Genomic DNA, 18,283 nt, shown 5'->3' with positions numbered 1-18,283 from the left:
TAATTATCGGGATCACCCCAAAGTCTCATTACCGCCCTAATGAGGCGCTGCTACTCCGTGACATCTATCCCGCTCCATCTCGTTAAGGAAATCGCTCTTCAATGCTGATTATTTTATTTGGAAGCATAATTATATTTCTTTCGGATAAATCACGGTCTAATCGAGTCCATACAGAGGGCAGCGGCGCTAATTGAGGCAGGGGATGCGGCGGCGGGGCGCAACACCTGGGTTTGTGGCTGGAGGACCGCTGCCGGTTACTTGTTACTCTAATAAGAGTAACGCCATTACTCCTTTCAAAAGTAGCCCAGTTGCTGACACTTAATTGCTACACTGCAGGCCTATTAGACTGTTTTTCTATCAGTGTCACATCCTGTAAACGTGGTGGCTGGCTTCCTCTTAACTAAAAAATTATAACCAGTAAATGATCTGGCGAATCAAATGTGCCTTAAAGAAAAAAAATCGACTTCTGCAGCTCAGAAGGCAGCCCGAATTTCTATTTCTAATACCAATACCCCACATTCAATCTGGTGTGCAGATCTTGGTGACAACAAAAGTAACGACAGCCTATTATTAGGTCTACTGAAATTGAAATAGTGGTGTAATGCGTTACAAAGCAGCGCAATGCCACCTGACGCAGGCTGGGGAGCCTCTCGCCTCTCTCCTCAAACACAATAACTTATTAGTCCACTTCTAATCCCCCAGACTGTCCCCATATCAAGTGCACGAAACAAGAATCTCATTTGTTAAACTGGGGCTTGTGCAGATGGAAGATCGATTGTTTTTCTCCTTAGAAATCTCTAATTGAGTGAATACAGACTGCACGGGCGGGCCTGGGAAAGAGGGAAAGGAGAAGGAGAGAAAAAAAGTCAACAAAAACCATCCCCTTGTTTCAGACGCACATCATGGGACAGAGAAATGGAGGCAGCGAGAGTGATGGATGACGAGGCGGAAGGGAAGAGAAAGTCACCGAGGTGGCCTGTGGGTTGAGAGAAACTGCTGCAACCTGAAGGTCCCGTGTTGAATCCCCATCCGCGACCTGGTTGTGTCCATCACCACCCCTGCGTCCCGCAACACCCCGGATCTGCTTTCTCGCGGAGGAGCGCGTCAGTTCAGTGCCTAAATTACACAAAAACACACGAGCTCAGATATGTATAATCCTCCAGCTCCAATCCAGCGTACAGTATTACATTTGTTTTTCTTGCACTTTTATTAAAAGTCACTCCTCATCTCCAGAGCGCGTGAAAATGTCTACTTTCCACTCAGATGCACCGCATTAACTTGCAGGGGGCGAATTTGTTTGTTTGTCTATTTTTATTTATATCATGGATAAGATTGATGCGGGCATGTTATTGGAATCTGCCGGGAGGAGGATGTAGCCTAACCGTGCTTTGGGTCCTTGTTTATTCTAATTACAGCCTGATCAACTCAGCAAAACCAAGACCTTCATCACAACGCGCGCGCGCGCGCGCGCGCACACACACACACACACACACACACACACAGTCACAGTTTCATGTATGTATGAGTATGGCTTGGTAAAATGACGCCTTGGAGTTAGTTGAGCTAATGTTGAGAGTTAGAATAAAAAGAATCACAGCTTTCTAAAAAAAAAAAAAAAAAATCATAGAAATCCTAGAAAATACATAAATAAATAAATAAACATTCAAATCCAGGGCAGTATAGCCTAGCCTACATAAAACTGCTTATAGGCCTAATTACAATAACAGTAGAATAACATTAAACACAAAATACTACCACTATTACTACTACTAATAATAATAAGAATAAGAATAATATTAACGCATACCCTATGCTTGGTGACTTTAAAAAATGCTTAGAAACGCCCTGTTTCCAGATGAAGCGAATAAAGTAGGCTTTTGTTTGTTTGTTTTGTTTTGTTTTGTTTTGTTGTTTTAATACCCATGTCCTCCAAACAAAGCTTGAAATCTCGGAGCTTAGTTCAGCAGCTGGTATTGGCGTCAACAGATTCAATCTATAGGTGTTGTACGAACTAAACCAGTTAAATAAATTGTATTACAGGGAGCCAATGTGTTCTCACCCATCGCTGTCTTCCCCTCTCCGTTTGGAGCAATCGGAAACTTACTTATTAGGAGGGGTGGGGTCGGGGGGTCAGTTAATCTACCATGAAAAAAAAAAAAAAAAAAAAAAAACCTCTGTATTACTCCCTTCTCTGCAACCTAAATATTATGCAAAGTTATTATTATTATTTTTTTTTTTTTTAAATTAAGTTAATATTGGTTTTTAGTAGCCTACCTTAGTTTTTTGTTTTTGTTTGCAACATAGCTCAAACTGCTTGACATCTCATGATTCCCTCTCGTTGTTTTGGATTAAATATGACCCACTGCCACGAGAGGAGTCATTCACTTTTGTTTGTACAGCTATAAAAGCACTGAGCTATTGAAAAGTCGTAAAATGAAGCGCGCGATCCATCATTCCGCAATGGGGACCAAACATTGTGATGGTTTTAAATGATCCTTTATGGTTTCAGTGCGCCAGGCGAAGCGATAGTTTAAAACAGCACATGCTATGACAAATTAAACAAGGATGATGTTTTTAAAAAAATAAATAAAAGTAAATAATAATAATAAATAAATAAACTATTTAGAATAACCTATAGTCGTCGACAAATGCCTACCCTTTATAGTTTAAATAATTTTCCATGTACCGCAGGAACGATCCAGCAAATATATTCTATAAACACTCACCAGAAAACAAAACATAGGCTAAATACAGGCTATATATCTTGAATTAACCACGCTCTTCTCCAACCTTTTAGCCTCCTTTAGGCCAAGTCCAAGTTCTTTGAAAATTTCAGATGCAATAATAAACCCAAAGGACAAGAAATTATTTCCATGCGCTCTCTTGTTCCTTTCCGCAGGCGTCGGCGCAGATCAGGGATTTTCTGCAGATGCGTCCGAGACAGACTCCAGTGTAGTGTACGCTACAGCCTTCCCGGTCTGTCGTACCAGCAGATTGCAGACAAATCAAAGATGAGCAGAGGCAATTGAAGCCTGGGGTGGATGGAGAAAGGGACCCAAAAGAGCCCCAGGTTCACGCTCGGACGCCTCCTTTGTGCTTCTATTCACTACATAATAAATAAACCTGCTTTGTCAAAATGTCTCGACATCTGTCTCAAGCGTGTCTGATTTTTTGCTCTTATATAGACTATATTTGGGAGGCTGGTAAGTGTCACAACACGCTCTTGTGCTAACTAAGTGTAAAAGTGGTTTATTTAATGACAATAAAACCTGCTTTTTAGCCGGGTTTAAAGGGCTTGCTCTTGCCTGACTGAAAATGAATAACCTTAATTTGGAAAGATTATGAAAAATCAATAATATGGGAGAAATTCTCCAGCTCGCAGTGTTTAAAACACGATTATGTGTTTCCCCATGTAAGGCTGCTCTGCTCAGGCGTCAGGTTATACTCCATGCCAGTCGTGGGTATTAACTGTGTCCCTTTATCAAAGGCAAACATTCACAGCTCATGTTAAACACCAACTCTCTTTCCATTTTCCGCCGAATTATGCACTTAATTTGCTCACATATCATTTACAAGTCGCTCCCTTCTTGACAGTTGGGCCTAAACAGTAGTAAATTACCACTAATTTATACTGATTTTACTCTGATAATTGCAATAAAAGCTTATAGATTTGGCACTAATTATATAAAAGCCTAATGGCCTTGAAAATTACCCTGGTTAGAAATATATAAACTTTGTTGTTTGGCTGACTAGGAAATCAGAGATATTAGAAGAGGTTCACTTCGTCTCAAAAAAAAAAAAAAAAAAAAAAGAAAAGAAAAAAAGACAGCTAGTGGATACATTATAAAGAGGACGAGTGTATCATTATGAAAACTGAAAATGTCATAATAAAAAAGGAGTAAACAAAGTAAACAAATGATATCAAGTTCATATGCGCCTCTTAACGAGGTGTTACACAATATACTATCCACTTTGAACAATGTAATGCCGTGTGCCATTGAGGCTTAAGTAGTCTGTTTATGTAGCCATGTGGCTCCTCGTGTGAATAACCTCACCTCTTGTTCAAAGCTAATGGGCAAAGAAGCTTACTATAAGAGAGCGCAGAAACAGCATGCACAATTAAACAAATATTGTGGTGATCCAACATTTCTTTGAACGGGTCGAAGCTCTCACACAGATATTAAATCAGGTTATTTTATTGGATGTAATTTGGAGGAGAAATCAAAGCCAATTACAGGAATGAGGAGGAATGAACTTGTGGATGTGGGAGGATGGGATAGCGGGGTTTGACTGGGGTCTCGGGGTATAGCTGACATACCTCAGGCTTCAACTCTGATTGGTCCTCGTTTGGAGAAGCTCATGGGTTCATTCCGTTGTTAAGCGCCTCCCCATTTCTCTAAACTACATTATAATGCAACGAGCCTTCCTTTTAACCACAAACCGAATTTGCTTTCATTTAGGCTATATATATTTCTTAAATAGGTTAAAGTCATAGAGATTTTTTTTGGAATAGCATTTCGCCCTGGAGCGGTGCGCAATGCTATCTCATGCCGACCTCCTGGATGCTCGCCTCGGTGAGTTATCATCACCAAACTCCGGTCTTCAACTCTACTGTAAGCTGGAGGCACTTCTAATCTTAAATCAAGCACAGAAAATTGACAATTTGTTTCTTATATTATCTTAATATGACTGAAGTGAGCTAAACTAGCCTAATTCATTGGAAAAGTAATTATTATTATTATATTACTGCGTAATTTGATTTAACAATTTTCGAAGATATTGGTGGGATCGAATTGAATTAAGGGTGTTTAAGGGGCAGATTATAACGTGCATGCTGTAGCCTGTTTTTGCTCGGAAAGAATTCCGTCCTGATTATCTGCATGTTGCCTTTTTTACATTTCGACGGGATCAGTTTACGCATGTTCATGTGGAGCATTTAATCAGCCTCTCCATTTATGATAAACTCACCTTTGTATCGTTTTCTACTGCAACCAAATAATGCTTCCACCACTCGCTATTTTCCCTGTTTTCCTGTAAAGTATAATGTTTGAATAGACTACAGTTTATAGTCTGCATGAATATTGCTCTGCCACTAACTTCTTCCATTTTCAGGCTCGCAAAGCAGCTTAGAGTGCACTTTAAAAATCTCACAGGGTCTTTTTGTCTGTACAGGGATGAAGGATGCCGCGGCGGAGCTCCTGGGCCACAGGGAGGCTTTGAAGTGCAGGCTTGGCGGAGGGGGACCCGACCCGGGACACTCCGGGGAGCTCGGCCCGGGTCCGGACGGCGTGGAGGGGGCCACGATGCTCCCGGGTGATGATATCAACAACGGTGGAGGATCCAACCAAGTGCAGGTCAACAGTAAAGAGCAGGAGAAACAGCAGCAACAGCAGCAGCAGAATAATAACCCCAACCAGTCTGGAGGGCAGCAGTCCCAGAAACAGAAGCGGCACCGGACCCGGTTCACCCCGGCCCAGCTGAACGAGCTGGAGAGGAGCTTCGCCAAAACGCATTACCCAGATATCTTCATGAGAGAGGAGCTGGCTCTAAGGATCGGTCTGACGGAGTCTAGAGTGCAGGTAGGACGGCTGGGCTTTTGCGGATTGTTATTTCCCCACGGCAGTCACAGTGAACACAGTCCATCCAGCAGCTTTTCAAAGGATCCAGTGGAGGACGAACCCGCCTTTAATTCCATCCATGGAACACAGTTTATTTACATTTCTCTCCCGACACAAATCTGCATCAGATAAAAATCCATAATAAACAACGTCACTGATATTTCCTCGGAATATGACAATTTCTATTTTTTAAGCGAAAATTTAAAAAAAAAAAAAAAAAAAAAAAGTTTTATTTTATTATTATTTTTTGGCATATAAGCCTGTATAGCTGGCATTTTTATTTTTGACTGACCACAATGTCCGACTTTTTTTTTTCTTAAATTTACCACTCAATAATGATAATAATAGGCTAATAATAATGATAATGATAATAATAATAATAACAAGCAAAATAAGGTAAATGTGGTGGACATAATTTGACCATCATAAAAATTTAAAATTCATTCGCCTAAGTAAAAGTATGTGCTATTTTAACTAATTGGATTATTCCCACCATTGTAACTGAACTGCAGACATATTTTGTTCGCTCATCACTTGACAGAACGTTTTGATAATTGTAATATTTATCTAAATTATCTTGCTGTAAATAAGTCTATTTCACAGCGAAATGCGCCCCCGGTAGAGATAACAAACTGGATGCATTTCTTTTCACAATAATTATTCCACTGTGCCCCATGAAATATCTTTCCCATAGCCTGAACCTAAGCTGAAACTGAGGTCTTTGATTTAGGCGGTAGGCACACCGTTGTCCGACGGCATAAAAACAATAGGTTGTTAAAGGAAAAAATTAGAAACCTAAATCTTATTTTTATTTATTTTTTTTTTTTAATTACAGCGAAAATAGGCCTAGATCCGATATTATCCGGTAAGCAGAAATTAAATATTCATTCTTTCATGCGCCTTCACAGAGAAATCTATTTATCTTTTTCATTCAACCGCAGAAATTATTAGCCTCCCACATAGCCTATATGCATGTTTAATGTGCAAAAAAATACATTTTCCACAGATCACACGATTTTAATGTGCATCCTGCAAATAATTTATTGGGCATGGGGCAGTGCTGTATAAAAATGAAATGACTGAATACTAAAAGACTTTGCATTAATGATACAGCTGAAAAAACGTTATTTTTATCAGGTGATGATATGGATCTCACAATTATTTTTAGCCCATTAAACCATGTGAACTGACTACATACTACAGCGTGTGTGTGTGTGTGTGTGTGTGTGTGTGTGTGTGTGTGTGTGTAGTTGTTTACGGAGTTGGCTGCTTTTTTTCCACTTTCCCACCTGGACTCAAACAGACTGATTCATTAGGTCTATATGGAATAAAAGGCCCAGATTACTTTGACTAATTCGTAATCCGTTACACGTTACCGTTTCCTTCCTTTGCTTTGAATAATTTGAATAATCGTGCACAAGGAGTTGACCTCCAATATTTTTTGTTTTGTTTTTGTCAATTCAGCCTCTAAACTTTTCTTTTTCTTTTTCTCCTTTTCTTTTTCTCTTTCATTCTCTCTTTTTCGTTTGAAAGGCATATATAAGGCATGCACATTTTAATATAGGCTGCATTTTAACTAAAATTGAAATAGCAGTAACTACATAAATATCGTTACAGCAACGGCATATTTCCTAGCTGGGTGATATTTTCAGAGCTACCATATTCTGACAGATCTGCAGCTGTATGACATTGTAATTGTGCAGTTGCGCGTTCTTACAATGGATCTACAAATGTGATACTATACATTTTGTTGTTTGGGGTAAAATTTGTCTCCATGGTCATATAAAACAGCAAACTTTGTATTAAACTTGAATTAACGATGGAAGCCTATAATGGTGTAAGGCAGTCCACAGCTTGGCAAAATTAATAAATCTGCTTTGTGATATAAACCCACCTGCTATTTTTAGTGGCTGGCGCACGTGCAGTGTAATATAGTGTCGACCTAAACACAAAAGGCTTTACTACCCTGAGCCCATAGTAAAAACAAAAGTTAACAGCTAAATTAAGAATTACGGCGTCAATGCCTTATTAACTGGCAATAGGAAAAAGCACTTGGCTCGCTCACTTGTGAAATATATCCCTAATAATCATTATTATTGCACGGGTCAATTCAGTTTCGATATATTATTTACATAAAATAAGAATTAGTGAAATGATGCTCATCAACAATTATGATAGGGTTGGAATAAGCAGGAATAGGACCGCTGGTGCTTTTTTTTTTTTTTTTTTTTTTAGCGATGGGCCTGTCAGTGGTCTCTACATCTTAATGGCGGACCTGGCGAGAGTGTACTCTGTCTTTTAAACGGAATGAGAAATTGCATTTTCTTTCCTTTGAAGTGTAATGCATTTCAGGCCGGATTTCACGGCTGGCTACACGGAGAAAGAGAGTGAGATTGGTCCGCTCTTATTACTGCGCCCCCAGTTTCTCAGCCAAATCGTCACATTAATCATTGACGCCTGCTTACTACCAAATCTATAGAATCTCAAGGACTCTCGGAATAAAGTCTGCTTGGCAAAAGACTACACTGTCATCGCCGTAACAATGCCATTTTATTATCTGTCTGCATCATTTTGGATGGCTACACCGTCCCGTGCAGCAGTATAAACAAACTCACTAAATGCTGATAGCATGATGTATTTTATTTTATTTTATTTTATTTTATTATTTTTACACTTTTCACACAATTTCTCCTCATAAATGCATGGGCGTCTTTGAAAAGTCATAGATGAAAAATATGGATGTTTTTAAGGAAATGCAAAAAAGCCTCGCTGAGCCCAAATAAACGATCCCTTAATTTAAATCATCATAATCTAAATATTTTTGTCGCTCTACTGCAGCTCGCTAAAAGTGCTGAAAGGTGCATATGTGAGATCACTAAGAAAACATCTGAAAGGCCAGTGTGCTGTCAAGTGGTTGGACGTTTGTTAGATGAGTGATTGTTGAGTGTGCAAGGCTCAGGTCCTTCTTGTAGGCCACGCTGAGAGTTTATTCGTCGTTTTAGGGTGCCATAAATCCTAATACAGAACAATAGCACACATCATAGCCTCATATTATAGCCCACTGATGTAAGCCACATGAAGATGGGGTCTTTTATGGTGTGTGTGTGTGTGTGTGTGTGTGTGTGTGTGTGTGTGTGTGTGTGTGTGTTTTCTTTTTTGGGGGGTGGGGGGTGGGGCAATAAAATAACCCCTAAATCAGTGATTGGTGGTTGTAGGTATTATATCGATGGATGTCTTCAGTAGGCTATTTACCAATACAACACTGCTGACTGAGCTGTCTCAATAGGCTACTAGCAACCATTGCACCTGTCCTTTTAACCTCTCTCTCTCTCTCTCTCTCTCTCTCTCTCTCTCTCTCTCTCTCTCTCTCTGTGTGTGTGTGTGTGTGTGTGTGTGTGTGTGTGTGTGTGTGCAGGTCTGGTTTCAGAACCGACGCGCCAAATGGAAGAAGCGCAAGAAGACCACCAATGTTTTCCGGGCTCCGGGGACTCTTCTGCCGACCCACCACGGCCTCCCTCAGTTCCCCTCCGCCGCGGCGGCAGCAGCAGCCATGGGCGACAGTCTTTGCTCATTCCACGCCAACGACACCCGCTGGGCAACGGCGGGGATGCCCGGTGTATCTCAGCTCCAGCTGCCGCCCGCTCTGGGCCGCCAGCAGGCCATGGCGCAGTCTCTGTCTCAGTGCAGCCTCGGCGCCGGCCCGCCTCCCAACTCCATGGGTCTATCCAACATGTCCTCAAACGGATCCGGGCTTCAGTCACACCTCTATCAGCCCACTTTCCCCGGGATGGTACCCGCCTCCTTGTCCGGCCCTACCAACGTGACCGGCTCGCCTCAGCTGTGTAGTTCCCCGGACAGTGATGTCTGGAGAGGGACCAGCATCGCCTCACTGCGTCGCAAAGCGCTGGAGCACACAGTATCCATGAGTTTCACCTAGTAACCCGACTCCGACAGGGTCACCTGGGGTTTCTTTCACTCACAGCGATCTCCTGATTTTAATTTTTATTCATCCATGTCACCCCAACGCTGCACCCGGAAAATTACAGCCCGGGATAGCTATCCAAGTCACATCAAATCGCAGAGCTACAGACCTGGCTTTCTTTTTTCTTCCCATATAACGGCCAGTCACCAACAAGATGGAAAACTGCAGCTACTGAGCAGGCCTATAGGCCTGGACTAGCGTAAGGCTGGCTCTATTTTAGGCTATGATTTATTGTTTCGCATGTAGCCGTTGACAATTATTTGTCTATTTTTTTTTATTTATTTATTTATTTATTTATTTATTTAGGCACATAGGCCTACTGCCCTTCTTCTATGGACTTTGAAATGCAAAACTAGGTTACAGATCTCCATGTCATCTGCTGCACAGCATGCAACTCTGACGGGCCATGGCATGCACAGTGGACGTGCAGCCACTTGGAGGTTTATTGTGAGAATGTAAAAGATTTAGCCTACAATGAAAGAGATGAAAACGTGGGACTGATATCACAAAAATCAGGACAACCTGGAAACGGACTTGACTGCATGTGCTGGCCAAGGCAAAAAATAAAAAAATAAAAAATAACGGAAATATTATAAATTAAGACACTGAAATTGATTTAACTATAATCTGTTATATAGAATGTTTTGTGTAGCGGAAGCACTCTTGTTCCCATTTGGTCAGTTTGTGATAACCTATGTTCCAAACTCTATCGTCTGTGCTTATTATTATTATTATCAAATATGAATTTCTTAAATGTTTGAACAAACCATTTCGTTTCATGGACATGTTTATATCAATTAAATGTAAATGATCAAATAAAATCATTTTCAATTATGTCACACCATGAATCAACCCTTCTTTCTTGGAGCAGTTTCTACTGGACCATGTGAAACATGCAGGTGTGTGTTCACACCTGCTTGCAGCCTGCATGGGCATCTAATTAACCCAAACAGTGACTGTGAAGAACAAGATTCTCAAAATGTGATCTGGAATTCAAACAAAATTACATTAGGATACATTTTCAATGCAATTTTCTTGGGCTCCAGCGCACTTTAGAAGAAGTATGCTGGATATTTTTCAGTAAATGAAGAGAACAAGGTGGTCTTGCATGTCTTGTCCATTAATGTTCCCTCTTCCACTTGTCTCTGACAGAATGGTCTCACACATGATGAATGCTAGCATATAGGTAATGTTTGATTAAATAGCCATATATTTTTCTATGACTAGGCGTGACCTCACCTAAGCCAAGGCATCAAGTTAATATCCTCAACAAAATGGTAAAAAGCCCTCTACAACTACAACCCATCAGTTATACAGGGCAAGCCCAAAACCACCATTTCAGCACTGGGGGGGTTAGGGTATACTGGAATATATTGCTAATATATTCCAGCAATATATATTTTTTTTTTTTTTTTTTTGGGAGGGGGGGGGGGGGGGGGGGGGGGGGGGGGTGCGCCTGAACATTGGGGGGGACTTCTTTTTTTTGTCAAAAGCAAGATATTGCTTTCAACAGTGTTACTGTAGGCATCCAAAAGATGATCAGGTTATCAGGAACCACCTGCACACTAAACACTCAGATTCATTGATCATTAAGGTGAGATCAGAGGTGTCAGATTAGGACAACATTGAGAAATTAGTCAAGTTGATGGCTAGACCTCTATTTATTTTATTGAGATTTAATCAAACAAAATATTCACTGCAAAATAAAGCCCATATAGACTACAAACACATATGCTGCTTAATGTAAAGCGCAGAAAAAGATGGCAAGTAGGTGGCTGTGTACTCTACATGTCATTTACTCAACTAAAATAGTGAATATTATTATTTATTATTATTACTATTATTATTATTTATTAGGGTTAAGTTTTTACATACCCCAACTGCTAATATGGTCCATTGGCCTGCATTGGATAAATGGGTTGTTTTATGCAACAGATAATTGCATAATGAGTCTTCCTTAAGTAAAAAAAAAAAAAAAGACAAGAAAAAAAGAAAAGAAAAGAAAAGAAAATCTCAACCCTGTCACAGCTCCCACATAACTACCACTGTAGTCTCCCTCCAAGCCAAAATATCACACATCAGTGGATGCAGATATGTAATCATGGGACAGCATAGTTGTTCTCTAATAAGTTAGCTCCCACCACAATCGGCATCTTCTTGCAAGCTGAAGTCATGTTGTGAAAGTTCATCAAATTGGCACTTGGGATTATTGATGCTAAAATAACCTCAGGAGGATTTGTTCACATAATCTGCATATGGGTGACCATGAATGAAGAGATGCAGGGTACATGACTGGGACAAAAGAGGCAAGACCGCTTGCCGAAAAAGTTGCAAACTTTGCCTTTAATGTGTTGTTGTCCTGTAACTGTATAATATCTGCATATATTTGGGCAGTGCCTTGACATCTAGCGTAATAGAGTCAGACTCTTGAAATTGTTATTGTTTTGTGGTCAGATTTTGTGCATGAATCAACTTTGGGAAAGTTGAAAGAAAGAAAGTTCAGGGCTAAGATTCAAGGGTTAAAGTTATTCCAGTTATTCCACAGGTTTTCCAAGGGATTCAAGTATGGGCTTTGGTCGGACTACCAACCAAGGGCTTTCACCTTCATGTATTGAAACCATTCCAGGGTTGATTTAGCTGTTTGCTTAGGGTCCTTGTCCTGTTGAAATAGAAGTGATTTATCTAAGGCCTACAACACTCTGATGTAGGCTCTTCTGAAGAACTTCCTTGTATTTGGATCCATTTATTGTTCCCTCTGTCCTCACAAGTATCCCTGGACCAGGGCAAAGCTGGGTGGGCAGTTCAACTGCCCCACCACAAACAATGAACTCTTCAAAACTGAACTCTACAGATGTAATGCTTTTTCATATGGCATTGAACTTTTTGCATCATACTCTGAGTTCTGCCTCCTACAGAAGGTTCTTTGGACTTAATGGTAAAGATTTTGTACTTACAGGTGTTGTCTCCGGCAAAGGTGCTGAATAATCATTGATGCAAAACATCAGCTTTTTATTTTGATAAAATCATTAACATCTTAATATTTTTTTAATATAACTTTTACATGGGTCACTGTGGTGTAGATCAGTGAGAAAAATCCTCATTATACCATTTTAATTGAGGTTATGACTCCACAACATTTTAAAAAAGTAAAGAAGGGGTTGAATACTTTTAAGATAGTATTCAAGAAATTGTAGGTGTTCATGAGTAAAAGGCAGGTTACCACTTTAAGTCACAATAGCATTATTCCAGTGTGTGAAATTCTGTTAAACTATTGAGAAGTATTAGGAGCGTACAATAGTATCTTTTTTATGGACATGAAAATATCTCAAACATATATTTACAAAACTATTTAGATACAACTATCATGTTTATGTACAAAGCATTTAATTGCATTATAGTGAGCTTCAAAAAATGTAGTCAGTCACTCACCTGAGAAAGATCATTGTTAAGGAAAGTGTTACCCTTGGTTAATATAGACCAATTAGTAAATATTAAACAGCTAAGCTTATAAGTCTCTTTGATACAAAATCCTCACTAATTATTCTGAACTAACTACCAATTAATTTGTTTATTAATTATTGTAAATTCCAATGTCTTGCAGTTATTTGAGAGACAGTGTTAGTGACTTAATTATTAATATCTGTTAGTAATTTGATATGACTTTGTCACTGTAGAGTTGGGATCTAATGATAGAGCTGTACTATAAACTGTCACCGTAAATTAAACTGTAGAACTGTCACTTTTGAAACACTCCATATGTATAATGAAAATAATTATTCGAAGACCAAATGATGTCAGTCTTGTTAAGCTGCATGCTCAAGATGCATAAAAAATAATTAAACAATAAACTATGTTCCTTTGTCAGTCCTATGAACAGGGATACAATCATTAGTTTTAGTGACACTGACCCTTCGTATGACATGATGATGATTATAAGGGCTGACTGGTTGGCTAGTCTTAGTCATTGGGTTCTTGCTCTACTAGGTCTTTTTTTTTTTTTTTTTTTTTTTTGGAGCACCAATGCAGAACAAGGCAACATAAAAACATGCTATTATTACCAAAGCTAATCACATATTTGTGTAACCAGTTACAATACCAAAGTGTGCTGGGGGCTCCAGGACATGCCCACTCCAGGATGTTGCACAGCCTCGTCTGAGGTGTGTCTGGGGGTCTGTTGAAGGTGTGGGACAGGAGGCAGGAATCTCAAGGAGTTCTGCCTTGGGCCAGGCTAGAGGCTGGTAGGGTGCCAGCTCGTCTTGGTGGAGCACCACTGAATCTGAATCACTTTACCAGCTGCATCCTGTAATCCACATCCACATTTCCAGCACAGAGCACAATTCAATCGACCGTCTATTCTGTTTGGGTGAGTGTCCCTACTTCCTTGCAAATTCATGGGTCTCATGCAGGATCTCAGTAGTTGTAGTCCAGTCCCATCCCATTACCCAAAACTCACGTGGCGTCCAAGTCCAACACCAAGTCCATGGGGTTTGCAGCTCATGTCCAAACACGAGAGCAGCTGGGTCCACTTGGTGGACTCCTACCCTGCAGTCTGGTGTGGCCACAAGTTTCAGGGGAAGATGGGGGTCCCAGCTCTGCTATCATGGGAGACAATCATGAGCAAGGTGGCCAAAGCATCACGCTGGGGATGGAGCGGGCTGTGTGTGTCTTCTTAAAGCCCAATGTCAGGGAAACCCAGCTGAAGACATTTGCCTCCTACTTGCAATGCTGACACTGTGGTCAGAAACGATTCAGGCTATTTGGTGAAGTAATCCATGGCCACAAGGACAAAGTCATTGCCCACATTTGTCATAAGGAAGGGGCTGGGGTTTTTTACATCCACACTCTCCATCAGGGCCTCCACTGCTGCAGGGGAGCATGCAAGCACCAGGTGGACCTCTCTGGGTTGCACACTGGTCATACCAATGGTCATATCAAGTGGCTCACCTCCTCCGAGCCATGCACTAGCTAAATCACCTGAGACTGAAGTGGTCAGATAATCAGGCACTGGTAGAAGTCTGGCTGACCTCTGCTATCTGCCGACATAGGCCCATTTTTTGGCCCATCTTGGTTGGTTTCTTCTGGTTTCCTATCTGCTGTCCAAGCTAGGGTTCCAGCTGGACTTGGACATCAATGCATGTAAGTGTAACATCTTTCAGTGAGCTAGTTGGTCTCAGTTAACTCATATTAAGTTGTTGTTGTAAGCCCTTGTTTAAGCCCTTGTTGCTCAGCCCTCAAAAACAAGGCTTAAGCGTATCATAACAGAGATGCTGAGGTAGCCTTGTGTTAGTATTAGCTTTGTAGCATTCTTTTACATTGGCTTAACTTAACTGGGTTTGAATCTGGCCAAAGAAAAAAAATATTTGCACATGCTTTTTTCTGCTTAATAGTGTAAGTTTGTACGGTGCAGGTGTGGAAGTGTATGCAGTATTGAATGACAGCAATGTAGTGAACTTTGGTCTGCTGAGATTAAGGGAAGTGTCCTGGGATGCTGGGATACACTATTAAACGTTGCTGAGGTGTTGTGGGCTTAATTCAGCAAATTATCATGCAGAGAAGGTACAATGACTTGCCTACACTCTCTCATGCTCAAAGTTATGTATGAGCATGTAGCTGGTAAATGTTGCCTGTTTTATAGTCCTGTTAATTATATAGCTTGTTTTTTTTTTCTGTGGGACTTCTCTGTGGGATTTGTCAAGTGGTATTTCATTCTTTTAACATATGAATAGGGCCTCCATATGATGTTCACTTCATGTCCTTAGTGTGTCAAACCTGAATTGTATAACTGTCTTAAAATGTGTCAGCACTAGATAACTTGATCAAACTCTTTGTCCAATTACTGTATGATGAGAATCAAAGTGATTTCAATTCAAAGTATTAGTGTAATAACCAATCTCAGATTTCTGTTAAAAACTGGAAATGAAGTGAAATCTTTGTAAATGAAATTACCTTGATGCACTAGCCTATGGATGCATATGTGTTTATAATCACAAAGAAGAAGAAATAAGGGGGTGGGGGAGCATGGAGATAAAGATTTCTGTAGTCTAGCGACAGATGTGAAATAATATTACATAAATGTAATAATTTGTTTCACTATCACCCAGGTTAATTAGTTTGTGGAAATGGGTAACCTATTTCTCATTGGGTAATTTGTCACACACTGACGAGGTAGCCAATCAGTGACCCTGCTGTTGGTGGGATCATTTCTCCCAGAATGCTGTGCAGCGAGTGTGTCGCAGAAAATGTGGGAGCGAGCCAATGTTTACCTGCTATTTATTTCACACAAATAAATGAAATCAGTCAATAAACCATCCAAGGGTGAATATGGCTCTCTCTATCCCGGATTATGAATGAGAGCTCATTAATTTTCCTGTGTGTATGTGAGTATGTGTGTGTGTGTGTGTGTGTGTGTGTGTGTGAGAGAGAGAGAGAGAGAGAGAGGGAGAGAGAGAGAGGGAGAGAGAAAGAGAAAGAGAGAGAGATAGTGCATGTTTACATTTGCATGCACATGTGCCTTTAAATGTACTTGCATGTTTTTGTTTGTGTATACATGTGTTTATCTCCACATGTTTATGTACATAAGAAAGGCAAATGCAGAAAGTATGCCTGAGTGAAATTATGTGAATATGTGAATATGCAAGATTAAGTTAAGTCAAAAGTTTAAAAAAAGATATGTTTTTGCAACATGCATCCTTTTCTCAATAAGAAAGAGTAAAACTGATTTGGGAAGTTAATTTAGGCTACACAACCCATTATCGATACAAAATCTAATCTGTCAGGTTGTTGTGTGGGTAGTGGTACGTTGGTTTCTTCATTATGAGTACAAATGTATGAGTTATTGAGGAGAACTTTAATTTTATTTGACAGGCAGAGTCTAGGAGTATCTTGGTGATTGTTGTTCCAGATGGCGGTGAGAAAATTCCATTTGAAGGTTTTATTAATTTTACTTTAAATTGAGAAGCTAGCTGGTGCTGTCTTTGGTTCTCTTCTGACAAGGCTGACTGACATCTCGCTGCTCCCTCCATCCGTCATTGTTTGAAAATGTCTTAATTGTATTACATGCAAATGAAGAGATTCGATTTTTGCCCATTATCTATTCATAAGAGACAATGAACAGAACATTAGTGGGTCGCCAAGTGAGGGTGCGGAGGGAGGGAAAGGTGAGAGACAGACGCTGACAGTCAGACGGAAAGACGAGACAGAGAGTGAGACAGGCACAGAGACAGAAACAAAGAGCCCGGGCAGTCTAGAGCATATTACTGCTGTCGGGTCACAGTTTGCATATCCTCTAATTTTTGGGAAGGCAATAGGACATTCTCAATCCCAGTGTGTGTATGTGTGCGCCTGTGTGTGAATTTGTGTGTGCACGCGCATGCATTGAATAGGTCAAGGTTGATAATTAACCTATGATGACTGAAACACTGCAATTACAGTCATACTCATGTGACAAATCAAAGTGACAGAGGCTTGAATGTAGTCATGCATCCTCCCTGGTCAGCTGTAGAAGGTGACTCAGACCATACCATCATCCTCCCGACCATGCGTCATCTATATTCTCATCAGATCCACACTGTCCGTTTCTGTTTTTAAAGTATCAATGATGTTATGGTATAGCTAGCACGGTACATGTCTCATTTCATTGCAGACCTGTCCTACTATACAACGCCGATATGCCACTATAGACACATTGGTCTTGTTCCAGCTGTTAGGAGGTTTAATGTTGAAGATCTTGTAGAGTTGACAGCATCAGTTAAGCTACACTCCTTGAGTTGGAGAGCAGCTTGGAATTTATTAAAAGACCATACCATTGATTTTGAATGTTTGGTCTGTTTACTACAGTTTATCCACAGTTTATCCTGCTTCTGCTGCTAACAAAGTCGTCTCCATTCATAAACCACAGAACTAATGATTGTTCTGAGTAAAGCAAACATTCACAGGGGGACTATTTTCCCTGACGGAGGGATCATTTCACTCTGCCCAATTTCAAGTCATCAAAACACAACAGTGCTGCTGCTTTTAGGAAAACTAATGTGGATGACTTTATTACGGTGATGGAAACTGGTGTGAAGAAAGTTTCTCTCTCTGAAAGTTCATTTTCATATCGTAGTGGAATGAATGGAAACCAATGACTGGATAAAATAGGAAAAAATATTTTGGAGTTCTGAAATATGACTGCTTGTTTTGAGAAAAAGAAATGTGAATGTGAAGTATGAACATTTTGTTGATATTAGGCTAAACATGCAAATGTTAAGCACTGGTATGGTCCTTTAACATACAAAATCTAACCGTGAAATCCAATACTCTTAAAAGGGATGGGACCTATAAGTCAAAATACAGAGATAATGTGAATCACGAGCCACATACCCTGTGAAAGTGCTTCCCTATGTGCACAAGCCTGAGAGCAGATCCCATTTGGAGGCAGCGACCAAAGTAGGTAAAGCAGAACACAGTGAAAGCCTGATGAAGAAGGACAGTGAAGTGTGTTGGTCAAGAATGAGCCTCTCTCTTCTACAAGACCCCACCAATACAGTGAGGGAGGGCCACTTATTGAATACTGTTGTTGGCCCATTGTTAAATTACAGCTTAATTCCTTTTCCATCATCATAACCATTTGTTTTCCTTTCGGGTGGAGATAGGGAATGAGACGGGGCACTCGGGGAGGGTGAAGGAGGAGGCAGACTTTTGC

General features: G+C 40.3%; 1 protein-coding gene across 1 annotated transcript; it reads left to right on the top strand.

Moving 5' to 3' along the window:
* Positions 1–4,537: 4,537 nt before the first annotated feature.
* otpa (orthopedia homeobox a) lies at positions 4,538–9,555 on the top strand. Its single transcript, XM_030065702.1, has 3 exons — positions 4,538–4,574; positions 5,173–5,579; positions 9,034–9,555. Exons 1-3 carry the CDS (start codon positions 4,538–4,540, stop codon positions 9,553–9,555), a joined length of 966 nt encoding a protein of 321 aa, XP_029921562.1.
* The last annotated feature ends 8,728 nt before the right edge of the window (positions 9,556–18,283 follow it).

This window comes from Myripristis murdjan, chromosome 12 (assembly GCF_902150065.1).
Source record: "Myripristis murdjan chromosome 12, fMyrMur1.1, whole genome shotgun sequence".
Classification (NCBI taxonomy): domain Eukaryota; kingdom Metazoa; phylum Chordata; class Actinopteri; order Holocentriformes; family Holocentridae; genus Myripristis; species Myripristis murdjan.
This window is presented reverse-complemented; position numbering and strand designations above follow the sequence as displayed.

What these genes read in the sequence shown, in the direction of transcription:
- otpa (XM_030065702.1), top strand. Translation starts at nt 4,538, where the DNA reads ATGCTATCTCATGCCGACCTCCTGGATGCTCGCCTCG. An exon ending in CCTCCTGGATGCTCGCCTCG is followed by an intron (nt 4,575 to 5,172) that starts GTGAGTTATCAT and finishes TTGTCTGTACAG; the next exon opens with GGATGAAGGATGCCGCGGCG. An exon ending in TGACGGAGTCTAGAGTGCAG is followed by an intron (nt 5,580 to 9,033) that starts GTAGGACGGCTG and finishes GTGTGTGTGCAG; the next exon opens with GTCTGGTTTCAGAACCGACG.